The sequence below is a fragment of the Nycticebus coucang genome, chromosome 7, assembly GCF_027406575.1.
Source record: "Nycticebus coucang isolate mNycCou1 chromosome 7, mNycCou1.pri, whole genome shotgun sequence".
Lineage (NCBI taxonomy): Eukaryota > Metazoa > Chordata > Mammalia > Primates > Lorisidae > Nycticebus > Nycticebus coucang.
This window is the reverse complement of record NC_069786.1, coordinates 56,005,427-56,033,395: the sequence shown is the minus strand read 5'-3', so window position 1 is coordinate 56,033,395 and position 27,969 is coordinate 56,005,427. Positions and strand designations below refer to the sequence as shown.

The window sequence follows — 27,969 nt, the reverse complement described above, 5'->3', positions numbered from 1 at the left end:
GGCCATAAAGTGAAACTCTGTCTCTACAAAAAAAAAAATTAAAAGATATTTTCCCAGCATAATATCATTGCAGGAAAATAAAAGAGTTTCCTCCATAGAGAATAAGAGTTAATGTGCAAACTTAGCACTTGTTTACTTATGTTTTATAATAATTCAAAGTTCTTGTCCCGATACTGAATCAAATATTCGTGGTAAAAAAAAGAAAAGACAAGAAGTCGTGTGGGGGCAGGATGTACTCTGGAGATAGCCTGGCTGCCTGATTTCAGTTTTATGGTTATTTTTCTCCCTCACCCTTCAAATTTCAGTACAAAGGCTTTGGCTGAGGATTCTTTTGCTAAATACATTGTTTCTAAGTAGTATAAAAATGTTTGCTATGCTTTTCCACGAACCCATTATTCTGTTAGCTCCTTTTTTTACTTTATTTTATTTTTAGTTGCTAGTGGCAATGAGACCGACCTAGCAGGAAACTTCAAGGATGAGTTTTCTGTTTGAGTGGGCACTTTCCATGACAGCAACACCCTCAGAAATATTTGTGTTCAGCCATATTTACACTTGAGTGAAAATGGACAACTGAAAGTTACTTCTTTTATTTAGACTAGAAGGACACGTAGGACTGATTTCTTTTAAAGTTAGTTGTTTTATTCAGAATAAAAGGTAGAGTAACAATCGTGGCACTCAAGTATGGAAAGAGATAACATGGTAAGTCAACACAAAACTTTGTGGCTTCAAACAGTAACAACTTAATACTTCTCCAGAGTCACTGAATTCTGGTCCACATGTTGTCAACTGGGGTAGGTCGGTGGGCTGCGTTCAGCTGGCAGCGTGGATGTAGTTACCCTGTTTCCCCGAAAATAAGACATCCTTTGAAAATAAGAGCTACTTACAGGAAAGATAAGACGTCCCCTGAAAATAAGACCTAGCACATCTTTGGGAGCACACCTTAATATAAGACACTGTCTTATTTTCGGGGAAACAGGGTAGAAGGTTGTGAAGGCTTCACTTTTAATAGCTGGTGCCTCTTCCTTTGCTATTTGCCTTTCTCTCTACACGTGAGTAGCTTGGCCTTTCTCACAGAGTAGTAGTCCCAAGATAGTAGACTTCTTACCCGGTGGCTGGCTTCATAAAGGAGAAAGCTACCAGGCACAGCATCACTTTCATCTTGTTTTATTGGTTAAAGCCAGTCACTGCGTCAGCCCAGGCTCAAGCTGAGACAAGGGGTAGACTTCATGTTCTGTTGGGACATGTTGAGTGGTAAGTGAGTACCAGAAGGGAAGGAATTGGTGGTGGTTCTTTGGAGATTATCTGTCACACTTTATTTACACATGCTGCTTAACTTGGACCGTTCCCATTAAAAAACAAAACAAAACTGCCAACGTCAACTTGTTCCAGTCAGGCGGACTGCTTACTTGAAGATTATGAAACCTTTATTGGTAGATGGTCTCATGACTTTATGAATCAAATAATGTTGATCAAAACTCTTCCCCCAACTTCCCTCCTCAACACTCAAAATTATCCATTCTCATTAAGCAATAATTTGGCTATCTGATGGAACGTTTATTTACATATTGTAGCTAAGTCCTTAGGATACTACAATGACTGCATTCTTCATTATTAGGAAATTTGGAGAAAGAAGATTAATTTAGTCTAGACCTAAAAATAATTCTAAATTTTCCATCATTCTATTTCACTTGATCATGTAACTCCTCTTGGTTTTCCTCCTACTTCTTGGAGGAGTAGTATAGGTTCATTTTCTCATAGCCAGAGATGATCTTAAAAATAAGTGCCTTTTTTTTCTTTGTATGAAAAAAATATGGACCACTTCACAAACTTGCATGTTATCCTTGTGCAGGGGCCATGCTAATCTTCTGAGCATCGTTCCAATTTTAGTATATGTGCTGCTGAAGCAATCACAATAAGTGCCTTTTTTGACAAAAAAAAAAATAAGGCTGGGATTCTAATGTAAAAAGAGCCCCTCAGTACAAAGACTAGACCAAAATTTGGTGAATATAAAATCTGTGTTCCTTTTGCATTTCAGCTATTACATAATAAAATATATTGCATGACTGCTATGTATTAAATACTGTAAAGAAAGAGCCATGGAACAGCCATCACAGGTCTGATATTCTGGGCACCTTTGACAAGTAGCTTTACTTTAAGCTTTTCTGTTAATTGATGAAATGAGAATTATTCCTTCTCTGTCTACTTCAAACAGTGTTTGTAAAGCTTACACAAATAAAAAGTATTCGGGACCATATGTTAGGTATGATAACTGGATGATAAAAGAAGTGTAAGGACAACCAGAAATAAAAAAAAAGTGAGAAGAAACCCAATAATATATATGTATGTAATACACACACACACACACACACACATATATGTATAAAATCTCCTGCAAGGGGTTCACAGTCTCATTAGAATATTATTTCCTGTAGGATATGTAGTTAAGGCATAGCAACAGTTTAAAATTCCTGTTAAACTTGGGCAATATAGCATAACAGTAACCACTGAACTCAAAATTGGCCCTGTCCTTTCTGTCAAGGGATTCTTCCCACTTCTGCCCTTTCTTGATAGTACTTTTTTATCATTCGTAGTCAGAGCTCCTTTTCGTGACTAATTTATTAAGGATTTTAAAAGACTACCAGATAACCATCAGATAAAAATAATTCTACACTCTTGCTGGCCATAAAATAATTGTCATTTGTAACTGATCACATACAATAGTTTCTTGATTTTTCAGGGAGTCGTTTAGTTATGGGTCTGTGCTGTCTTATACCATAGCCATGAATTAGCTCTGAATATTTGAATTTAAATTAATTAAAATTAAAAATTAGTTCTATAGTTGTGCTTGCCATTACATGCGCCTAGTGGCCATGACATTGAACATCGCAGATGTAGAACATTTTCATCATCACAGAAAATTCTAATGGATAGAACTATTATAGACTATTTTCTAACCTGTGTGTTGCTGTATTTCTTTCTTGCTGTCTCCCTCAAAGGCTCTTTCTTTCATGTTTGTTTGTTTTGGGTGAGCAACGGAGGAAAAAAGGAGATCAAACTCGTGTCCTATTTTTTGGTAGTGTTGATGAAATAGTTGGCAATTGGATGGACTGAAACTATTGGCTAGAGTAACACTTTTGAAATATCTTTTTTTTTGTAGAGACAGAGTCTCACTGTACCGCCCTCTGGTAGAGTGCCGTGGAGTCACACAGCTCACAGCAACCTCTTAACTCTTGGGCTTACGCGATTCTCTTGCCTCAGCCTCCTGAGTAGCTGGGACTACAGGCGCCCGCCACAACGCCCGGCTATCTTTTGGTTGCAGTTTGGCCGGGGCTGGGTTTGAACCCGCCACCCTCGGCATATGGGGCTGGCGCCCTACTCACTGAGCCACAGGCGCCGCCCCACTTTTGAAATATCTTTAAATGTAATTTATGTCTCCTAACGCAGTGGCTATAGAGATTTGTTTGTTTGTTTTAGTGGAATAGGAACATGTATCAGTGGAACACTTTTCATATACTACTGTTACACTTTGCCTATTGAATGTTGTTTCTTTACTTCTAAAAATTCTACTTTATAACAAAGCTCCTTTATTACGGTGAAATTTAGGCTGCTATGCTCATATCAAAGTCATTTGAAGTAATATGTGCCCTTTTCTCAGTTTAAACAAAATTTCAGATCCAAGATCTATTCAGATTTTGATATATGCCAATTAAAATATTGACTTTAAACAAAGGGGTCATAAAAATGTGAGATTAAAATGAATAGGAGCTGAGTCCTTATCACATAATCCAAAGTAAACGAGGATTGCACAATGCTTTACTTAAGAAGCACAGTTCAGTTGCACAGACATGTTCCTAGATATTCCAAACTGCTTTTAAATTATAGTTCTTTGTGTTGAGAGATTGATAGTTAAATATGCTTGGGAATTAAAATTCACTTTATGATGAATAGTTGCTAAAACGGTTTAAGATAGAACTGTGAAGATGTGGTAAGACAAGGAATAGTCTCTAAAGCCAAGCCACATTTCTTCGGATCAGAATCAGAAGATTTTATGTAAGCAGTGTGGTTTATCAAAGGTGTCTTCCGTAATGGGTGCTTGGTTTTCAGTTTAACGTGGACATAATTTGTGCTGAGCCAGGAAATATCATGTACTTTAATATCATTTAATGTATATTGCTTGGACCAAATTTCAGTAATTTTAATTGTGAAACAAAAAATGAAGTTTTGTTGCTGAAAACTTAAATTCAGTGAGTTCAAGTTCTCATAACTGTGAGGATACTTTTCTGTCTTCATATCAAAATCAGTGAGGCTAGTTGCTCACCCAAAAGATGGAACCAGTTAGCCAGGAGCCAGGAACCTTAGATAACCATAATCATAGATATCTCTATGGCGACTCATGAATGGATTAATAAATTGTGGTATTTGTACACCATGGAATATTATGCAGCCATAAAGAAAGATGGAGACTTTACCTCCTACATGTTTACATGGATGGAGCTAGAAAATATTCTTCTTAGCAAGGTATCCAAAGAATGGAAGAAAAAATACCCAATGTACTCAGCCCTAATATGAAACTAATTTATAGCTTTCATACGAAGGCTATAACCCAATCTCAGTACAAGAATATGGGGAGGGGAAAGGGAGGGGGAGGAAGGGTGGAGGGAGGGTGATTGGTGGGTCCACACCTAGGGTGCATCTTGGAAGGGTGCAGGTGAAGTTTACTAAGTGTAGAGTATAAGGGTTTGAACACGATAATTAAGAAAATGCCACGAAGGCTATGTTAACCAGTTCGTTGAGAATATTTCAGACTGTATATGGAACCAGCACATTGTACCTCATGATTGCATTATTGTACACAGCTATGATTTAATTAAAAAAATATAGAAAAAGTAATGTAATATAGATATCTCGATGGATCCTACATGACAAGAATTACTTGAGCATTGTGTGACTAGGGTGGTTTCCCGTGTCTAATTCTGCTTTGTTCTGCATAGTGGGGCAGGCTGCTTAGTGTATCTGTCTGAATTCCAAACCATAGGAATGAAATGCTTGTCACCAACATTACGTAGTCACTGTGTCATGACACACCAGTGTATTACAAAGATTTCCTACGGTCTTGCAACAAGCCTAGCTCTTCCCAAAGCTCTGGCTTCTTCTCTCACACATTGCCACGAGGCTACTGCATGGCATGTATTTTTTCTCCACACCCAAACATTTTACTTTCATGATAGCTGGATTTAGCCAAGGACTTGTTTTGTACAGGGTTGGTTTGTAGTTCCTACTCTGAGTTCTTCTACAAATATCAGGCTCTGATTGCTGCAAGTAATTAGGTCCATCCAACAGGTCTAACAGCTTATTACTAAAATGCCATTTCTTTTGAGTTAAGCATTACCAATGCCCCATCAAACCACTATTTCTTTTATTTCCTGGAGTTTGGAAAAATAGGGAAATGGTATTTACTTATGAGAAACATTTATTTTAAAATGTAAACTTTGGGTGGCGCCTGTGGCTCAGTGAGTAGGGCGCCGGCCCCATATGCCGAGGGTGGCGGGTTCAAACCCAGCCCCGGCCAAACTGCAACAAAAAAATAGCCGGGTGCTGTGGCGGGCACCTGTAGTCCCAGCTACTCGGGAGGCTGAGGCAAGAGAATCGCTTAAGCCCAGGAGCTGGAGGTTGCTGTGAGCTGTGTGATGCCACGGCACTCTACCAAGGGCCATAAAGTGAGACTCTGTCTCTACAAAAAAAAAAAATAAAATAAAATGTAAACTTTGTTTTTAAGCATTCTGAGATCTAGGACAGTAGTAGTAGCCTTCGACATAGTTTTCTATTGCATAGTATGGCTATAGGAGATAGTGGATGTAGAGGGCTTTTAAAAACATAGAGCATCTTACAAGTGTTTTTACTAGTATTCTTGTTAGAGTTATCTATTACAGAGTAGCAAACCACCTGAAACATCAAACAATCACTTACCATTTTGCATAGTTTTCTGAGTTGGCTGGGATCAGCTGGGTGGCTCTTCTGTTCCATTTGACTTTGCATTCATTTGGGGGCTCAGCTGGGGACAGAAAGTCCAAGATGGCCTCATTCACATGCCTCGCAGTTGTCTGGCTGTTGGCCGGAGTGCCTCCATGCTCTTCTGTGTGGCTTCTCATTCTGCAGGGTAACTCGCCATGTGGGCAGACTAGCCCAGACATCTGTATGTGGCAGCTGGCTGACAGCCTCTGCAGGCCTACATCTGAAAGTCACTGAGTGATAGATACTTCTGCATTCTTCTAATCCAGCCTCAAAGACGTCCCACATTCCTTGACTTAGGGCAGAGTTCACACTGGGAAAATATATGCAGCATGGGAGGGATTATGGCAGCCATCTTTGGAACGTTCTACCAAAATTAATATTAAATAAAGCTTGAAAAATTAATAGAGTCCATTCCCAATGAATAAGCAATTCCATCCAAACATGTATACTACTACCAGATATTAAAACCATAAAGTTACTTTTATAAATGTGCTGCACCTAATAACCATCACGTATATTCATAGTACTTATTCTACTTGGAGTTGAAGGGAAGATGTATCCCCTTAAAACCCTAATTATTGATTTAGTCTTATGGTTTAATAAAAAGGAAGTGCACTGCAAGTATACTTTTTATCGTTTTTTTTTTTTTTTTTTTTTTTTTGTGGAGACAGAGTCTCACTTTATGGCCCTCGGTAGAGTGCCGTGGCCTCACACAGCTCACAGCAACCTCCAACTCCTGGGCTTAAGCGATTCTCTTGCCTCAGCCTCCCGAGTAGCTGGGACTACAGGCGCCCGCCACAACGCCCGGCTATTTTTATTTTTTGTTGCAGTTTGGCCGGGGCTGGGTTTGAACCCGCCACCCTCGGCATATGGGGCCGGCGCCTTACCGACTGAGCCACAGGCGCAGCCCTACTTTTTATTGTTTCAGAAGTTAAATTCACTCTACATGTTTATTGATACAAAGAAAATGTTGAACTCCCTCTAGTGGCAAAAGGTTTTCTTCTTCTTTTTTTTTTTTTTCTAAGAGCTTGCCTAAAATATTAAGATGGCTGACTCACATGTAACAGGACGTAGTTTCAAAAATGACTGGTTCTTACATGATGCCCACTTTCTACTGTTATGGTAGATTCTTTCCTCTCTTATAAGAAATGTTCACCTATTTAGGACACAATGATCACTTTCTACTGTTATGGTAGATTCTTTCCTCTCTTATAAGAAATGTTCACCTATTTAGGACACAATGATCTATATGAAAAGAAAATAAAACAAAATGAAAGGAGACTCCTTTTTAACTTTTAAAGTATGAAAACTGCTAACTGCTCCCTTAAATCAAGGCCTTAAATGAAAATTATTCTATTTTGACAATTAAAATTTCCTGATCCCCGATTGAAGAGGAAAGTGAATTTTTAATTTTTGCCTGAAGAATTATTTTTTTAACAGATGAATGTGTTTAACTGAAAAAATCTTTAGAAAGCAATAGGTAACTATTGAAATGTGAAGTTGGAAAACCCTGATAGCCAAACTGGGGGGAAATATAGAAACACCAAAGTCATATGCTTTCCTTTTAAAAAAAGTACAAATTTGGATTTTCATAGTCAAGGAGGAGACCACATTCATCATAGCTATCATCATCACTCTGTATAAAAAGAAGGGTACTTCAAAGGGTGGGAATAGAAAAACAGCTACCACAGGCTTTGTAAGTTGTTTTCTTATCCCCACCCCACGGCCAAAGAGTTAATAACAATGCTCATTAGCTTATTCTGCTACCCGTCCATTTATAAATAGATTTATTCAGTTCTTATAAAAAAGACATTTTCTGTGATGCTATTAGAAAAGACATTCTTATAAAATGCTTTTTTTCCCTCCCAACTATCTGTGGAAGCTAATCCAATTTACTTATTCTCTATTGTATGGCAGGTTGACACCCGCATTCCTCTGTTCTCCTGCCCACAAAGGTAGAAACATGGCCAGGGATGGTAAGAATCCATAGTTTTTTGTTTTTTGGTTTTTGTTGTAAATCTCCAGAAAGTAGAAACTAGGATTATTGCAATAATTCCGAGGGATTTGTTTGGGAGTAAACTATGAATTTGTAAGATTGCACTAGAATAATTAATCCATTCAATAAGAAGTTAAACTTTGTTTCTTTCCAATACCTTTTTTAGTTCAACATTTATAACTGAGTATGTATCTCTTGTGGTCTCGATTACATCCGGTATTTTTAGCTGGCAGCATTTCCTCTGTTGGGGCCACCCCATGGTATTTGCCAGGCTACCCTTCTGTGAATATAAAGAGAGAAAACCAAATTGCATTAGAGAATGACATGTAAGACACAATGGAGTGTAAGTATCACTTTAATTTCTGAAACAAAAAAATGAAGTACTATATTTGTTATAAACAAATGTGATTAAAATATATAAGGTACGAAAGTACATGGAAAGTCTTGTAGCCATTTCGAAAGCATCCTGCATGTTTTCTCTTGAATATTTATAAAACCCTAATTTAACTAACAAACAAATAGAGACCAGAGATTCCCTTCCAGCTTTGGTTGCACAGATTTGAAATAATGAAAGTGAATTTGCATTTCTTAAAATGGTGTTTTCTTCCAGCTCTCATAGAAATGTTTTTGGAACAGTGATCTGTGCTAACAGCTGTATTCAATCTTGAGTAAAAGTCACTTCCTGAAGAGAATGAAATTCAGCTTAACATTGAAACTTGTCTGGAATATAATCCTGTAGGGTGAGTGCACTATGTGATTATGAAACTGGATACAGGCTCCTACAGAGGTGATTTCTTGTAAATGGTGCCCAATAGAAACCATTGATCAGTGTCAGTGTTTTAATTGACGATTTAATATTCTAAAAGTGTTGCTTACTCATACATATAACTGTCTTAATTTTCAAGAATCTTACTCTTTGGTATTTTAAAAATTATAATTTTTGGAATTATATCTGTATCTGTCTCTATAAATCTATGTATATACCATTAGAAATAGATGTAGATATGAAGACAGATAAACATGTTTTTATAGTTAGACTTCAAAAAATATTTTAATCCTATCCTTCTTGATTTTCAGGCAAATTTGCTTTTGATTTAGTTTTATTCACTTATTCAATCATTCGTTTATTGCACTGAGCCAAATTTCAATAGAATTCTGTCCCTGGTCTCCTAAGATTAGTTTGAGTATGCCTCATCCATATTCCAAATATGGAATAGCTATTTATTATGGATTTTAAAAATATCTTGTAGATAGATAGTGATTATTGACTTCTACTCTCTTGCACATTGTACTTCTTTATTTCAAAGAAGGGAAATGTTGTATTCAGGTAACTTGAATATTGCTAAACCTTAATGGAATCATGCCTTGGATAAGTTTTGACTGAATCATCTGTTTTCTTCATGAATAATTCTTTTGATGTCTAAACAACAAATGCAGAGTTCTCAATCATAGGCTATCAGATTGAAATAGAGATAAAATAAAGATAAATCTAACACATTCAGGCAGAATTAACAAGCATACATAAAAACTCCAATCTTCTCAACTTGTAGGAATTAAAACCATTTCCGGCCTTACTTTGGAAACAAAGGCGGAGTCAAGCTTTTTTCCATGCCTTGACCAAACCACCCCGTTGCCTTGAAGACCTTTGTTTATAATGTCTTCTTGCATTCTTTTCCTCTTGACATGCTCCCCTCCTTCCAACAGTGAGATACTAATTAAAGAGTGGCCACTGTGACCCTAGGTTGTTTAGAAGTCACCCGGAACGAGGTGGCGGCACAAATCTGGAGAGGAAGTGCTCATTCCTAAAATATAACATACTCCCTAAGACCATCTTATCAAACATCTGTTGGCTTCTCATAGAAAAACAAAAAACAAACAAAAAAAACCCTCCTTTGACTAAAAACATATGCAGTTCAAACTAAAACTAAAATAGAATCCCTAAAACTCAGTTAAATAATACATAATATATATATTTTTATGAGAATTTATAACAACATTAACTCGTAAATGTCAAATGATAGTTTTCGGGGGGGTTATTAAAATAGGAACATTAAAGATATTTTAAATTTGGTGAAGGATAGTCTAACTTGTATGTATTTTTTTTTTTTTTTTTTTTTTTAGAGGGGAGCATTTATTTTGTTATTCCTTAACTTAAAGACTCAGAGATAGCTCAGATTGAGAATGAGAAGCTTTCTTTCTTTCTTGGTTTCAACTTCAGGTACCTGGCAGGCAGTGTGGTGCCTGCCAATTACATAAGTGCAAGTCCTGCAATTTATTTTATAAGTGTTTTGGAAAAAATGAAAATAATTTAATAACTTGCCTTAAATAAGCAGGTGGTGCTGCATGACATTAGATGACTTGGCTTTCAGAATGACTTATTATTGTTAAGTACTAACTGACAGGAGGCAGTCACTTACACAACTTTGTTAGTATTTGCTTACCAGGTGCTGTTGGTTCCAAGTACAGTAATAGACACCCATTACTGTTTGCAGTTAAGTAACAGGGTGGGATTGTTTTAAAAAGATATAAGGGAATAAGAATTACATTTCCTCACTGGAACCTGGCGTTGAAATAGAGATGGGAAAAACAGCCTTTGTAGGTCTCAGGATTGACAGGGGACCATAGCAGAGATGGGCCTGTGGAGGCCAACTGGATGAGTTCTCAGTTCAAGGCACAAATTCAACAGCAGGAGTTTTGAATTTTTCCTTTTTAACTTCCACCATTTCTGCAACTCAGTTGCTCTTTGTTTGGCTGGATTTGGGATCTGGTTACTTTGCTTCTTTCTATCTACTGGTTTCTCATTCCTCTACCCGCCTGAATCTTCATGCCATTGGAAGTCACTGCCCTGTGAGTCCTTCCCTGTGCCCTCCCTCCTCCCAGCAGCAGATGCCTTCCAGCACCTCAGCTACCGCTGGTCTCCCAGTCCATGCCCAGCACCACAATAGGCTCCCTGTAAACAATGAATGAATAGGTGAACAACATTGTTAGGGAATTTGAAAAAGTACGCATTTTATATTCTCTTTCAAACAGCCTTTAAAAGAGCTAATGAAATATAAAATAACTCTCTGGTTCTGGTAGAAAGTTCAAAAATTAAAAATACAAAAGGCAGCTGGAAGAGAAAAGGTATTTTGAAAATGTTAAGAGATCTAATCATTTCTCTTTGGGTTAAAAAGAATTTATTCACTTTAATAGTAGTAAGACACTTGTGTTTATAGAGGCATTGAAGAAGTCAGAAGTGTGTATATTTAAACTTGAGAGTCTGATCTCAATAAAAAATAGTAGGGCTTTTAAGTCCTTCCACTTCACGCTGCCCCATTTAGCAGCTTTACTGTTGGGAAGGAAGATGATAATTCAACTTCAGGTGCCAAGAAATGAAGCAGTCATTTTGTTGCCCGGATTCCATTCAGGAGTCAAAGTTAAGGTCTAATAAGGGTCTGAAGACTTTTCTGTTGAACCTTCACACCCCCAGATCTCAATCTTAATAATTTGTCTGTGAATAGATTATATGTTCCTGTTCATTTTAAGGCAACCTTTTTTTTGTTGTTTTTTATTTTTGTAAACCCTCCCCTCAACCTTCTTATTCCTTTTCAAGCTTTTAGTTGCTCGGGGTATAAAAATAAACACCAGGAAAGAGTTCTCAATTTTTCATTACTATGCTTGCTTTCATTTTTTTTAACATAAAAGAGAGGTTCTGAAGTTCATTCTGTAATCTCTTCTGGTTTGCCATTTATAGTCATTTAGAAGTGAATAGGCAGTAGGCATAATTAGACTCAAGTATATATATTTTTGTTCATTGAAAAGTTTTCTAAAAGTTGGATTGAGGAAGAACCCAAAAAGCAGTTTAAAATTCAGGTGCTCAGCTTCCCCTCTTAGAGCATGAATATCAAAAGTCGCCAGTTAATGGGGCTTTTATCCCCCCAGCACTTTGGAAATGACCAGCATTCCGAAACGCATTCAAGAATATTTTCACTCATTAGAAAAGAAGTGCCTTTCAGATTCTGAAGGGTTTCTGTGTGAAAACAAAACAGATAATAAAAGTGCTTGCTAATGAGGGTGAGGAAAATACTCTCCTTTATTTTATGAAATCGTACTTTTTTTCTTGGACTTATAAAATCAAGAAATTTAAAATAACTTTTGTTTCTAGAGTTGCAGCGACGTCCAAGGCATTGAGGTAGACCCCTTTCTCTGGACAAGCTTATCCTTTAGAGAAATGGGCAGATAGATATAATCAAAGATCTAATCAACACGCCACTGGGTGGAATGAAAGAGCGAGAGGAAGGAATGTTGGCCAGGGGACGAGGCTCAAGAAAGTGTGAACCAGGGGTCTGGATCCCAGGAAAAGAGCCAGGATTGAAGCTCTAGCGGTGAGATTCTTTTGTTCAGTGGTGATTCCTAGAGCACTAGTTCTGGGTGAGGTGGTGTATGGAAATGAATCTAGAGCATAGAAAAAAGAGGGCAAAGGAAGACCCCAAAGGGTGGACAACTTGGAATCTCACAAAGGTGAGTGGTGCCTGGCACTGCCACAGGACTATACCATGTTGGGGAGGGACCGAGAGGCAATTGTGGATGAGCAGGGGCGGTCAGAAGCCAGATTACAGCGGTCTGTAAGTAGGATGGGGAGTGAAATGCAAATACCCACTGTTGGGTGGTCTTCCAAGAACTCTGGCAGTGAAGGCAAGAATAAAATAGCATAAGCAAGGAAAGCATATCCCTTTTTTATAGGACAGAGAAGTTTTGAGTAAGTTGGCTTATTGGAGAAAAAGCCATTGCATCTGCTGTTTACATTCTAAAAGGAAAATATATTAATGTATTGCCTTTATTGTAAAAATAAAATAAGTTACCAAGAAAAATTGAAAGCATAGAAAACAGACACACAAGCCAGCAAGAAAACTGGTACAAAAGTTAGGGTTGGGAAAAGCAGGTGAAGTTGGGCTTGTGGGAGGATTATAGGGAAATCCATTTAAAATCAAGGATATAAGTGGAAACTTGCCTTTTAAAAAGAACAGGCATATCTCTATTACTGGGATAGAGAGGAATGCCAAGAAGATATGCAAAAATGTAGATATATATTTGAGAAAGAACTGAAGGAATTTCATGTAAATAATAAATGATGTCATTTGGCAGTGAAGTTGGGATTGGGAGTTTGAAGAAATAAAAAAAGGTTTGGAATTAATTCTGTGGAGGAGGGCAGAGGGAGCCCCTTGGAAATGAGTAAAGTGAAGGTATATAAAATTTAGTGACTTTTTAGTGAAGCCAGTGAACATAATTATGATTTTCCTAGGAGACTGTCAGCATCTCAGGAGGAGGAAAAGAAAAATCCGGTCAAATATGCTCATTTGAAAGACAGGATGAAAGGGCTATGAATACCTGGTACTGGAAATAACAAACTTGAATCAGCTGATTTGAGAATTTAGGTTAAGTAAGTGAAATGTGGTGGGAGAGGGGAGGGATGAGGGTGGTGCTGAGGTGATGATGGTGACCTCATAGACTAGAGGAATGAGGAAATAGAGAGAATGAATGGGAAATTTCTGAAAACGCAAAGAATGATAGTCTGGTATGAGGATTAATGAAATAATGCCTGTACAATACCTATAACAATGTCTGGTACATATTAAGCACTCAAAAATATTGCCTAATGATATAATCTTTATTCACCAGAGTGCAGAATAGGTGGAAGAATGGGAATTTCATAACTTGACGCCCAGCAGTGATGTCAGTCACTGAAAGAAAGTGGGTGTATAGGTTTTCTTAAACTGAAACTGGAAGGCTGGGGGGGTAGACGAAATGATACTATCGCGCAGGAAAAGTGCTTAGCAGTATGCTAAATATATCTGAAGAAGGTGGGCATTTGCAGAAAGCAAATAAATGATGATAACTAATCTTCATCATTTAACAAACGAAATGTTGTGCCTCTTGCAAAAACTCCAGGAGGAAGTTATTTTTGTCTTTTCTCTTCTTACAGTTAAACAGTAGATTTAGTTGAAGATGGCTAACAGGGAGTAGAATTGTCCTTTGGACACAGTCATTTTTCTTGAAAGCCACACCATGTCCACTGTTCCATACTATAAGGGGCAATGGATAGAACGAGAATGGATGGATCTCAAGGGCTCGGCTATTTTGCTTTGAAGAGGAGCAGGGAAGAGGCGTGAAGAAGACAGAACAGTAGACTGTCATTTTAAGAGAAGTTGTGTCTTCAGGAGAAAGTAATTCTTCCTCGCTTTAGTCATTCAAAAATATATTTTGCTACCATCTTACATTTTAATAAATAACAAAAGCTCACCTGAGAAAACCATCATTTCCAAACCTTCATAGGTCAGGAGGCTGTAATTTTTATGTACCTTACAGTAAAGCTTCCTTATAGCAAAGCAAGGAGAGGGGTGGGGGACTGAGGTTGATCTTATCTTTTCTGGGTTCAGGTAACCTCCTTCTCCTTCATCCTTTATAATGGTAATTTTTAGATAAAGATGGGAGTGTGTATCCTCATCCTTTCTGGCTCAAAATCACATCAAAGTGAGTTGCAGCAGTTGGTAGGAGAATATGGTAGGCCTCAGGTGTGCTGGGGGGAGAGGAGGCTCTGAGAGCTGCTGATGTACAGCAAAGCCCGGCAGTGAGCACTGGCTGCACTCTCCGGGGTGCCTTTCAGGAGGGGACATGCTGAGAGAACAGCCTAAATCTCACCCAGGATTTCTTTAGTAGGAATTTTTATAACGTAAAGATACTAAGTTGGCCTAATTTAGAGATTAATACAGTCCTTAGAAAATGTAGCAAGAGGTCTTGGAAAATACATGAGTGTAGGAAAAACTCAGAGGGGGGCAGACCATAAGCTGTGATTTCAACAGAGTAAACAGAGGGAGGGACGAGTGTGGTTTGGCTGATGGAAAAATAGAGGCTGTTTCCTGGCAAAGCGCAGAGCCAGAAAAGAGTGAGTTCATGGGCAGCCAAAACACAAATCGTAGCTGGAATAGAGGTAAAGGGATAGGGGAGTTAGAAAGTGGAGTGCTTTACAAGTGTTGTGCAGAAATTTGCATTTGATGTGGGAGTTTTAGGAAGTAGAATGATATGGTTAAAGAGGCCATAAAAATTATTTTGGAGGCAGAGTACACAACAATTTGGAATAAATAAGGTCTGGTCACAGGGAAGAAGTTCCAGCAGTTCTAGCTTGAGGAAGCTAATGGATTAAAGATATGGAGAAAGAAAAGAGAGTCAGTGTGAACTGCAGTGTTGCTGCTGGTTTAGAAATGGTGTGTTTTCACTGGCAGGTATAGAAATCAACTTAGTCCCACCTGTTTAATCACTTAGGTTTTGTAGCATTTCCTAATAGATTCACTATCCCCTTCATACTATGTGGACTGTTGTCTCATATGTCAACTTTTTAAATGTTTTATTATTATTTTGTTGTTGTTGTTAGGAGAGATTCATGAGAAAAGCGTAAAATTAACAAATAAAGTAGTTATGTAAAAGAAAAGTTGGCTAGGTGCCTGTAGCTCAAGCGGCTAAGGCGCCAGCCACATACACCAGAGCTGGCGGGTTAGAATCCAGCCCGGGCCCACCAAACAACAATGACAACTACAACCAAAAAAATAGCCAGGCATTGTGGCGGGTGCCTGTAGTCCCAGCTAGTTGGGAGGCTGAGGCAAGAGAATCGCTTAAACCCAGGAGTTGGAGGTTGCTGTGAGCTGTGATGTCACAGCACTCTACCCACGGCAACAGCTTGAGGGTCTGACTCAAAAAAGAAAAAGAAAGAAAGAAAAGAAAACTTGTAACTAACTATATAGTCATTTCCCAGGTGTTGTAGCACCAAGACTCAATGTACCTTGGTTGTCTGGAGTACTCTGAGAGCCAACCTCACTGCTGTCCATATCTTTAAAATTGAGGAAATTTTCTTTTCTTTCTTTCTTTTCTTTCTTTACTTTCTTTTCTTTCTTGACAGAGTCTCATTTTGTTGCTCTCAGTAGAGTGCTATGGTGTCACAGCTCACAGCCACCTCCAACTCTTGAGCTTAAGAGATTCTCTTGCCTCAGCCTCCCAAGTAGCTGGGACTATAGGCACCTGCCACAACGTCCGGCTATATTTTGGCTGTAGTTGTCATTGTTGTTTGGCAGGCCTGGCCTGGGCTTGAACCTGCCACCTTTGGTGTATGTGGCTGGCGCCCTAGCCGCTGGGCTACAGGTACCAAGCCTAATTGTGGAAATTTTCAAACAGAGAATAGCTTCAGTAGCGGTCAACAATTTGCCCATTCTTATTTACTGATAGAATTTTTGAAAATGTTATGTAATAAAATGAAACAAACTACGTGATTTCAATTATGAGAGTTTGTTAAAGTTAAAAAAATTGTTAGTTATTAAAAGCTTAAATTATGATTTTTTTTTAAAAAAGGGGATGGACAGACATAGAAACAGAAGAAAACAATTCCTATAGTGTTTTTCAATATTTTGTAGCCTGATATATTTAATGATGTTCATGGTAAATAGCTTAAGTGAATTGTAAAACGTCTTTAAAGAGCCCCCTTAAATAGAATTTATTTTCAAACATGAAATGATATTCTTTAATATTGAAGAAGTTTGGGGTGGCTTCTGTGGCTCAAGGAGTAGGGTGCCGGCCTCATATACCAGAGGTGGTGGGCTCAAACCCAGCCCTGGCCAAAAACTGCAAAAAAATAAAAAATAAAAATATTGAAGAAGTTTGACTAATAAATTGGAATTTAAAATTTATATCTGGATTAACAAATATCTCAAAATTATAAGCTCATTTTACTTTTATGAAATAATAAACTTTTTCCCAATTAATATGAGGGTACAAATGTTTAGGTTATGTTGTTTTCATTTCTAAGGTAAAGTTCAAGTTGTAGTAGAGCCCTTCACCTGGGGGGCATGCTGAACACCTCACACTGTGCACAGTAGGTGAGCATCTATCTACCAGTCACCCTCCCTCCTCCCCATTGCTAGGCTATATTTGTGTTATATCTTTCATTCGGGCATGTAATTGTTTATATATTGGTTTCATATTAGTATTGAGTACATTGGATATATATTTTTTCCATTCTTGAGATTCTTTACTAAGAAGAATGTGTTTCAACTCCATCCAGGTAAACACGAAGGATGTAAAGTCTCCATCTTTTCTTATGGCTGAATATACTCCATGTATAAATATACCACAATTTGTTGACTCATTCATGAGTTGATAGGCATTTGGGTCGCTACCATGATTTGGCAATTGTGAACTGTGTTGCAGTAAACATTCTGGTGCAAGTGTTCTTGTGCTAAATTGATTTTTGTTCTTCTGGGTAGATAGCTAGTCATGCAATTGCAGGATCAAATGGAAGACACACTTTTAGTTCTTTAGGAATTCTCCGTATTTCTTCTTCTTCTTCTTTTTTTTGTAGAGACAGAGTTTCATGTTGTCACCCTCGGTAGAGTGCCGTGGCCTCACAGCTCACAGCTTACAGCAACCTCCAGCTCTTGAGCTTAGGGGAATCTCTTGCCTCAGCCTCCTGAGTAGCTGGGACTACAGGTACCCGCCACAATGCCTGGCTATTTTTTCTGTTGTTGCAGTTTGGCTGGGGCCGGGTTCAAACCTGCCACCCTCAGTATAGGGGGCCGGTGCCCTACTCTCTGAGCCACAGGTGCCGCCTTCTATACTTCTTTCCATAAAGATTGTATTAGTTTGCGGTCCCACCAAAATAATAAACTTTTGAAGAGGACTTGCATACATTTTGAAGATACTGTTTGTTCATTCATTCATACATCGATGAACCAATATTTGAATGCCTACTATGTGCCAAGCCTTGAGATAGGGGCTTGGGATATATCGGTAGTCTAGTACATTAATAATTACGTTTCAAGGTGAGATCAATTATAATTTTCTCTTTGAACAAGGGAAACATTACAGATAAATGAAATGAATAAATAGTCCCCAAGGTTCAATTTAACCAACCTATGGTCAGTAAATAAATGGACCACTTCTATTTCACATTTTCATATAGATTTTGTCACCACACCAGCAGTAAAATGACTAAAAGGAAAGCTGCATAAGGAGGAGTAGGAAATGGATGGACTAGTCAGTTTCTGAACAAATATGAGTTATCAGGTGCAACAAGAGTCATTACTCCAAGTGTGAGTCATTTACGTCTTTTTCTGTAACTGGGTCATCTTACCTGTTAAGTTACTGCTTTTGATTCACTTTGTAATTTCAAATCAAATTTAAGGACTGTGATAATCATTTTAGATAAATGTCTTTTTGTCTGATTTGCCTGCTCTGCACAAAAATTACTTTTCTAATATGAAGCCCTAGGAGGACAAGAGAACTGGCACTCTAGGAACTGTACAAGGCTGGAAATATGTTTGTAAGGCTGGTAGGTTGGAATGGATGCCATGTGCCAGAAGAGTACTGATGTATCTGCTTCCACGCATGTGCCTCTTTGACTAAACCCTGCCAAAGACATGACACTCAAGCTACGTTTGCAAGTAACAACTTTATATTTTTATTTTACTTAAAATTTCTTCTTCTTCTTCTTCTTCTTATTATTTTGTAGAGACAGGCTCTCACTAGGTTACCCAGGTGTCAGACTCCTCCGTTCAAGCAATCCTCTGACCTTGGCCTCTCACAGTGCGAGGATTATGAGCATAAGTCACTGCACTGAGAACTTCAGTGCACTAATAGCACTGAAGGCACTTGCAACTGAGAACTTCAAAGCACTAATAGCAAGAAGCATAGCGTGGAGAGAAGTCTGATAGATATCTACAGATTTAGGTTCATCTCCCTTTAATCTTTGTTATCATATAAATGCACCATGTATGCAAAACATTACAGGTATAACTTGATGTGATTGTAGAAGGCTGAGGAGGGAAATGGGCAGCCCAGCTTGTTCCTTTGTGATGGATGTCTTTGTGAGATTAGGGTAAAGTTCCTATTCTGACGTGTGAAGGCTGTGCCCACTACTTGTAAGACACACCGCCAGTTCTCCTTAAAAAACTGAATGTGTGAGTCATGTGCTTGTAACCTCTTAGTTGTAGTAGTTTTGTTTTGTTTTTTTTTTAGGAAGGTTACAAATGAGTGACAAATATATTTCTAGAGCCTAGGTTATGAATAAGAAGGATGTGTGCACTTACCTGCAGTGTGTTCATGCACTTGTACGCCATACTTGGATAAATTCTAACATTCACCTTCTTCACATTTCAATCTCTCTTAAATTGGAATACATTTGATAATTTATGATATCTTATAGCAGTTGTCATCCACTTTTTTCTTTTCTTTTTTTTTTTTTGTAGAGACAGAGTCTCATTGTACCGCCCTCAGGTAGAGTGCCATGACGTCACACGGCTCACAGCAACCTCTAACTCTTGGGCTTACGCGATTCTCTTGCCTCAGCCTCCCAAGCAGCTGAGACTACAGGTGCCCGCCACAACACCCAGCTATTTTTTTTTTTTGTTGCAGTTTGGCTGGGGCTGGGTTTGAACCCGCCACCTTCGGCATATGGGGCTGGCGCCCTACTCACTGAGCCAGGCGCCTCCCAGTCATCCACTTTTTTCAAATGTTTATCATCTAAGTGATTGCCAGGTAGCTTATGGTCAGTAATGTCTTAGATTGTGTGACATCCAGCTAATATTCAAATATCTGTAGGACACTGATCATGAGAGGTGAGTAGGACACTGGTCTTTACCCAGAAAGTAAGTGAGAAGATTTATTCTGACAATAACAGTTGAGGTCAAAAGAAACTATTGGTGATAGAATTTCATTTCCTTAGTAAGTCACATATAGACAAAAAATACAATGTTTATTTATGATCCCAAGTGATCTAAAGATTAGACTGCAAATCCAGTATGTTTAATATAATTTGTAAAACATATTCTTTAAGATTTACTCGTTACAGTATCTCTCTCTCTCTCTTTTTTTTTTTTTTTTTGACAGAGTCTTACTCTGTTGCTCTGGGTAGAGTGTCATAGTGTCATAGCTCACAGCAAATTCAAATTCTTGGGCTTGAGCAATCCTCTTGCCTCAGCATCCCTCCCCAGTAGCTGGGACCACAGTCACCCACCACAATGCCTGCCTGGTTTTTCTATTTTTAGTAGAAATGGGGTCTCACTCTTACTCAGGTTGGTCTTGAACTCTTAAGCTCAAGCAATCCACCCACCGCTGCCTCCCAGAGTGTTAGGATTACAGGCGTCAGCCACTGAGCCCCGCCTACGTTCTCTCTTTCTAACTCACTATTCATCATTTTGAAAAGAGGGTGCCTGTGTGCCTGTGAGGGTGTGTAAGAAAGCTAGCTTGCCTCATCCATTCATGCCTTCAAAAAAGCCTCTGTGTGCAGGACAGTAGATTCAGTAAACCATTAGAGATTTACATATTCAAGCAATCTGATAAGAATGGGAAGACTCAAAAAAAGATGGCTTAGTCATCATTTTTGTGGGTGGATCTGTGTAATGTGTGGAATGCACAGAAAAGCACTGTACAATCTGTGGAAGGCACAGACTCTCGTCCTGGGGTGAAACTATGATGGATGGCTTCACATTTTAAGGATGTTTCACAAAGAATTTTCAAGGAGATATGGCTAAATATGAATATGGCTAATTATTATTGGTCAAAGTGCCCAAGGAGAGACTGAAATATTTACTGAATGATTATTATCTGCTAGACACAGGATTGGCTCTTACTAATTCTTTCCACCTCTGGAATTCAATATTTCTGGCCTTCATGCCTCAGGGAAAGTTGCCTAACTTACCTGAGGATCTACCTGTTCAAAAAAAAAAAGGATGGGTTATGGGGTTACCTGCTGTGTCTCCTTCCCTGAGATTTTAATGAGATAATGCCTAATAAATAAAGCATTTTGTAAATGCTAACATTTTTATACATTCATTATGTCTATATGTGTGAAAATGTAAATAGCTCTGAAAAATGCAAATGTCTTTCAAAGTTATTTGCTTCTTCCTCCTGGCACTTTCTCTGACTCTGAACTAACAGGATTTTAACACTTAATAGCGCTTTGTTTGGAACATCCTATTTGCCACTAGGTTGGGAGGTGAAGGAAGGGTGGTTCTGGGAGTATCTGTGTAACGTGTTGTCAGTGTTCTGGGAGTGTTCTTTACAGTTTGGAATTAGGGATTGCTGATGTCATGATCAGTCATAGTGCCATGACAACATCAGAATTTCCTCATTTGCCTTCTCTTCGCTAGGGGAGTATCAATTTGCCACAGGTCTGTCATCAGTTCGCCCCATGTGTTAAGTGTATTAGATAACCCAGAGCTAGTCATTCTTAAAGACACTTGGGGTGGGGAATTTTTATAAGCTCCTTATGTGTCCTGTTTCAGTACTCTTAACGATATATCCTGATGTTGGAAAGTTTGCTTTCATACATATTCAATTGAACAGAAATTCATTTGTAATTCTATACCTTCTTGTTTGAACCCTTATAATTCAGAGGAGAATGAAAAGCTTTTCAGCATTCTCATTTACATAAAGGATATCACTAATTATTCTAGATCCCCCTCTTCAGGCAAAATAGATCTAACTTAATAGTAGTTTGAGCAACTTATGAGAAAGGAAACTAACTTGTTATGGATCTAAATGTCTATGGATCCCAGGTTTTACATAGATGTTGGTTACGTCCCACCCACCCCCAGACATGTAGGAATTTCTTATTAAATAACCTTTTGCAATTTTTAGCTTACATGAAAATAGTGTTTGTCCCAGGTACAGTTTGCTGCATACTGTTGTCCTTTCTACAATTTTGATTTTTGCTTACAGACAGGAGATAGATGGTCATTCCAGGTTTGAATTAATTTTGTTTTCCATGATTTAATGATTTTGTCTCTAGTTTTCCACAAATTCTGTTGATCTCTAAGTGCTCTGTCTCTTCCCCGGTCCTAGCAAGACGTGGATGGGATTAATGTTTTTCCCAGCACACCAGTTCCGTCCTCCCCTTGGTGTTGCTCTTTATCCATAGTTAGCTCACACTCATAGATGATAATGTTACTTCCATCTCTTTAGGTAAACAAGCTTCAGAGATTACTACCTAGCAATAGCTCTCTGTCATAATTAATCAGTTTTACTATAATCCATGGAAAATTCATTGAATTATCTTGAAATATTCTGAAAATAAGCACTTATATTTTTATAGGCTTGCACAGGCATGGAGAATAACAGGTCCAATCCTAGATTTCCACAGTCAAAGAGTATAAAGGATTGAGACATCCATCCAGGTAATTTAGGAAACCAGAAATCCACACTGTATGAACATTGAACCTTCTCATTGCCCTCGTTTCCTGAATAGTTTGTAGACTTTATTTTGCGGTGGAATTTGAGAAACAGGTACAAACTCATGGTAATAGAAATAAAATAAAATCTTGAGTTTTTAATTCATAACAGTCTTTGTTTTCACATTTTGTACTTTTGAAAAGGATTAAGAATCTATGTACCTGTTATGAATTTATGTTAGCGAAGACAGGCCAAAAAATTTGGATTACATTTGAATGTTTATTAACTATCTGCAAGAGCAAGGCAATAGTTGATTTATGTACTGAGTATATGAAACATTTTTTGTGTGTAAATTATTTGTTTCAAATTTAGAGGATGTTTCCTCAGAGGGAGACATGTCCTAAGTGGTGATTAGGACTTTAGTTAACCTATAAGTATCTGTGACTCTTATAATTAAGTTAATCTCTAATGTGGTCTACCACTGTTTTTTGAGGGGAAAATCAGTTCCAATGTAGGATTCTAGAAATATAATACCTTTCACCAAACCATCATCCTAGCTTCTAGAAGATAATTCTCTCTGCCTCTCTCCCAACTCTGTCCTGCAGAGTTTCTGGGATTTATTATCCCAGAAAATAAAGCTCCCCTTACAGGAGCTACACCTTAGCAACCATCAGTTAAGTGAGATTTAAATACTAGATACATACATCTGTACTATTCAGTATATATTCTAATATTGGAAAGTTTATATTCATACTCAACTAAATAGCAATTCAATGTAATGCCATATGTTTTTATAAATGAGCAAACTGAGGCTTCTAGAGGGAATAAATGACTTGTCCATGTTCACACAGATGGTAAATGGTGAGGCCAAGATTCAGGGCCCAGTGCTCTGATAGCCAAGTTTGGCTCTTAATACCATGTAGGTTTTTTTCTATGGGTCTTAGACTTGATCCATAGCTCACAGTAATAACAACTATTATTAGTATTATTGGAGGCAGGGGATTTTGGAATCAGAGACCCAAGATTAAACCCTAGCTCCATGATGTATTGGATCTGTGACCTTGGGTAAGTTACTTAAATCCTTGAGACTCAGTTTTCTCTGTGATAAGATGGAATTCTTCTGTCATGAGGTGTATGTGTGTGAGACAGAGAGAGGTGTGCTTAGAAAGTGCCTGGAATATAATAGTTACTAAATAAATGATAGCCATTATTATTTAATAACACATGCAGAGAAGCAACAGTAGGGCAAAAGTCATTTCTTCCATTTTGTTAATCAGTGTAGATTCAGGCGTCATCAGAATATAGCTTCCAGTAAGACTCATCAGAATACGGCTATGTTTATGTTGTTCTATATACCTGCTGGGATTATAGCTGTAGTTTTATTTTCTTATAATGGTTTCCTTTTTATACATATGTGATTTTACATGTGTCTAGGGAGCCTTTAAGTTCCTGGAATAAGAATTGCAGATTTTTAAAAAAGCAAAACAGTAAATACTACAAAAGATAGCTGCTACTTTGGAGATTGGATACTTTATCAACTCTATTTTGTACCAGGAAGAAACAGAAATTTAAAGAATCTGCTGACCCTATATTCCACTACCACCCCCCTTTTTTTTTCTGTTTTGGTGAGAGCCAGAGGTTCCGTGAGCTTTTAAACATAGACTCTCAAACGTAAATAGCTTTTTAGTGTGAACTACTTACACTAACCAATATTGTAGGGCTATATTTTATGTTTCAAAGGTTATAATTTGAAGTAATGTTGACTGAATTTTTCCCCTTAATTCCATTCAGCTTTCAGTTTGACCCAAATAAAAACGGGTTCTTGAAATGCTTTTGCAGTGATGGAAGGACAGAATCTGCTATAGGTCAGTTCTTTTTTTGATAGACGTGTTCTATTCTTGTCTCATTGGTTATCTCATTGCCCCCATTTTTAGTTTAGTTTCTTTTTTTCTTTTTTTTTGAAACATAGCCTCACTCTGTCTCCCTGGGTAGAGTGCTGTGGCATGATTGCTCACAGCAACCTCAAACTCTTGAGCTTAAGGTATTCTTTGGCCTCAGCCTCCCAAGTAGCTGGGACTACTGGCACCCACCACAACGCCCAGCTATTTTTAGAGATATGGTCTCATTCTTGCTCAGGCTGGTCTCAAACTCCTGAGCTCAGGTGATCCACCTGCACTGGCCACCCAGAGTGCTAGGATTACAGGCATGAGCCACCTCACCCTGCTCATTTTTTTTTTTTTCCTTGTTTAAAGCTTAGCTTCGCCACTATACTTACTTTATAGTAATTTCACTCACAGGCTCCTGTTTTATATGGGACTCAGTAATATGTGTGTTAGGAGGGTGGATCCCCTAGGCTTTTGACACTTTCTCATCACTTCCTCATCTGCCCCTTTCAGGGAATTCATGAATTCAGCAGCGGTTACCCCAAATCTACATCCTCCTCATCTTATCTTCCTTCTCTGGTTCTGTTTTTCGGGTCATCTGCATAGTGCTTCTTTCTGAGTGTCCCTTAATCAAAACATTTACATAGCTGAGCTTCCTATGCCCATATTTTATCCTGTATTGATCTCTCCCTCCTGTGGACTCCCATGGCACGATTGTCTGGACCACTTGCCTGGCACTTACCATGTAATGCTTTGCATCATTAGTGTAACAGTAAGCAATTTGGGTGCCCTGTGAGTTACAAGTACTCACCTAGAAATTGGAGCACTATATAAGGCTTTCTTTTGAGCTGCAACATTAGAGAGTTTGAAGGAACACAGGACCAAATCAGTCTTTTAAAACTAGCTAGGTTTAGGTTTTAACCCTAGTTTGTCACTTCTTGGCTCTGGGAGGGTAGGTCAATCTTAATTTTTTTTTTTCCTCTCATCTATACATTAAGCCTAATAACCATTCCAACCTCATGGGGTTATTGTGAAAGTGAAATGAGATGTGAAAGATTAAAAAATGAAATTCTCATTTTAAAGTTGTTTCTTAGAACAAATGTCTTCTAAATTCAGATTCTCAAATTCCAGTTCTACAGGCTTTTCTAAGTGGCAGGTGGCATTATTACTATATGTCTCATCTCCTGTACCAGATTGCAGGCCTCTGCACGTCCTGTACCTCTGTCCTTACTGTCCTCGTTGGTACACTCCTGCCTTTTGGAGTGTGACCTCTGATACAGTCAGAGTCCTCACAGTCTTCCCATTCACACAAAAATGGCTCAGTCCCAACACATATCTTCTTTAAAGGAAACTGGACAACCTAAAACCTTAAAACAGATCATTTGCCAAACTTTAAAAACAAAATCTTTTACAGTTAAGCCTGTAGTATACACTACCTTGGAAAGCATATTCATTCAGCTATTCAACAGTTTTTGAAAAAGTAACTCCCCCCCTTACCCTAAATTTGCTTGTCATCGATTCCTGCTCTATATGTATAGCCTTTCTCCCATTCCTCCATGGTCAGCATCAGTGCACCCATTAAACCACCAGGACAGAACCTGGAAAAACAACAGTAACAGTTGTCACTTACTGAGTTTGGTATTTTTGTTCTACTGTACTCAAGGCAATCTTATGAGAAGCCTGAGTCTCAGAGACAAACTTGCCCAAAACTTTGGAAAAGTTGGGAAGCTGCTATAAAGACCCAGATCTGCTCGGCTCTGTTTTAATTTTGTTCCTTGAACTGCCAAGTCTGGACTCCTTTGAGCTATCTGAAGATGGTGGGGCTGGTGAAGTCTGAAGAGCCCAGCCAGCTCTAGGGACTGCAACTCCCTCCATCAGCTCACTGCCAAGTGCTCACCCGCTCCTGGCGTCAGGTCTCCTCTCTGCTTGCTGCCAGTCAGCTTCCTGTTTACTCATAGTTTCTGCTTCCTCATAACCTTGGCTTGTGTATGGTTTTGGCTTGTTGTGGCCTCCCATCCACCCCCTGGCACTCTTGCAGTTTCTGCCCCTTTACTATCTGGTTCAACTCTTGGCATTTTCTGGGTCAGATTCCTAAGGGTGAGAAGTGGATTGGCCCTGCTCATTTTTTCAATCCCTGCCAGGTCGTAGGTCACTGGCCCATCTGTGGATGGACTGCCCTTGGGTCAGATTCCCACAGCTTCTTTACCTACCAGCTGAGGTGGGGGAGGAGGATGTTGTAGGACAGCCCAGACAGCGAAGTCTCTGTTTCTCTTCAAAGATGATGAGCATCTCCAGAACAGATTCTTACTATGGTAATTTGGAGCTTCTCTGGACTATTTCTTACTTTCTCTGTTTCAAAACATACTTGTTTAAAAGGTCAAGAAATTTTTCCAGATGAATGTCACCAGGATTTATACCAATAATCACTCTTACAAGAAAGCACTTGTGAATATAATTGACCATGTATGTTATTATACACATGACTTCATATTTTTGTTCCTTATGTTGGATTCTTTGAGCTAGAGTGACTATTATATATTTTTTTTTGAGGGTGGACGATCTGTCTTCTCTCTTTCTAATGCTTTATTTAGTTAAGAATATAACACTACTTTTGGAACTTTTGAACCCCAGTGGGCATTTAAAAATATGTGTAATATCTATATATATGTGCCTTATATTTTCTGCTTTTATGCCATTCACTATTATAGAACATACTACAATTTTGATGATCTTCAGAGATTTGGGGGGGCCTTGGAACCTTTTAAATATTCTTATATGTTTTGGGTTTTAGTATTCTAATTTAAATTTTATTATAACTTAAAAAACTTTTCTTGGTAAAATGTTATAGGATAGCCAATCAAGTTTTTCTATTCTGGATAGCATAGCATCTGAAGTATCATGGCCTTTGAATAGAGTCATAGAAAAATTAATCTATGCTGTTCTTTTGTGGTTTAGATTGTGGTTTCCTAAGAGACAAGTTATGACAACTGAGGTTGTATGTAGATTTTTTTCCCCCGCTGTGGATGACATCTGAACTGCTGGGGGTCTTGAACAGTAAATTCTCAGGAAAAGGTACCTATGACTTGAACAGTTCTAACTAAAATCTTCTATATTACACCTGTGCCTGATAACTTCCGGTAAAGGATACTAGTAAGTGGAGAAAACAAAAGGACAACAAAAACAATTGTCAGTGCATGGAGAGTAACAAAGTCGTTCTAACACATACATTCTCAGTGGATGCTAGTTGTGCCATATCTGACTTAATCACGTTAAAGGACGTATATTTTACTGTGAATTTTTCTGGCAAGTTCTTACTTGCCCTTTGTGCACCTAGTGTGGTGCCCAGAATAAGTTCCTTTGCTGCTGTTTTTTAAATGAAAAGACTTAGGAATTATATGTGTATTTTAGTGTGTATATTTTTAATAGGTGAGACTTTCTAATTATCATCCCTTTTGCTGAAGAATGTTGGGAGAGCTCACTAAATGACTAAGTCCCCAACAGGATATCTAGGAGGAATATTTTTCCAATTCCTTGCTGCTGGAAAAGACTTTGAATGGCCACACGTTTGCTAGAAGAATCGATTTCCATAGGGGACAGTTTGTTTTCCTTAAGGCAGGCTGAAATTGTGTGCCTTCATGTCTTAGACAAGTTAGAATTTTTCATGGTCATGGCAGATGAGCCTTTCCTGGAAGGTGTTAGAATCCAGAGACCAAGGAGGAACTCTGTGATACTTAACCGCAGTGACAATACTTAAGTGACACTGTGGAACAAGTCAGCTTGAAAAATGGCAAAACTGTCCCAGGGGCCTATCCAGAGGCAGGGGTTCCCCCGTGGGAGTTGCTGGGAGGCCTTCCGCATTGCACAGGTGCGGGCCTTGGTGCATCCACG

General features: G+C 38.4%; 1 protein-coding gene and 1 non-coding gene across 9 annotated transcripts in view; one reads left to right on the top strand and one right to left on the bottom strand.

Moving 5' to 3' along the window:
* The window catches only part of RBMS1 (RNA binding motif single stranded interacting protein 1), a 226,729-nt gene that overhangs the window by 59,093 nt on the left and 139,667 nt on the right, over window positions 1-27,969 (top strand). The window contains exon 3 of one of the 8 annotated variants that reach the window (XM_053597171.1): window positions 7,930-7,988. The exons of the other annotated variants lie outside the window; for them this stretch is intronic. Within the exon in view, the coding sequence (XP_053453146.1) occupies window positions 7,986-7,988 (3 nt within the window). The 5' untranslated portion in view covers window positions 7,930-7,985. The remainder of the gene's footprint in view (window positions 1-7,929; window positions 7,989-27,969) is intronic. 8 annotated transcript variants of the gene reach the window in all.
* Window positions 1,805-1,911, bottom strand: LOC128590983 (U6 spliceosomal RNA). The gene has a single exon (XR_008381439.1). It is a non-coding gene; the product is annotated as a U6 spliceosomal RNA (small nuclear RNA).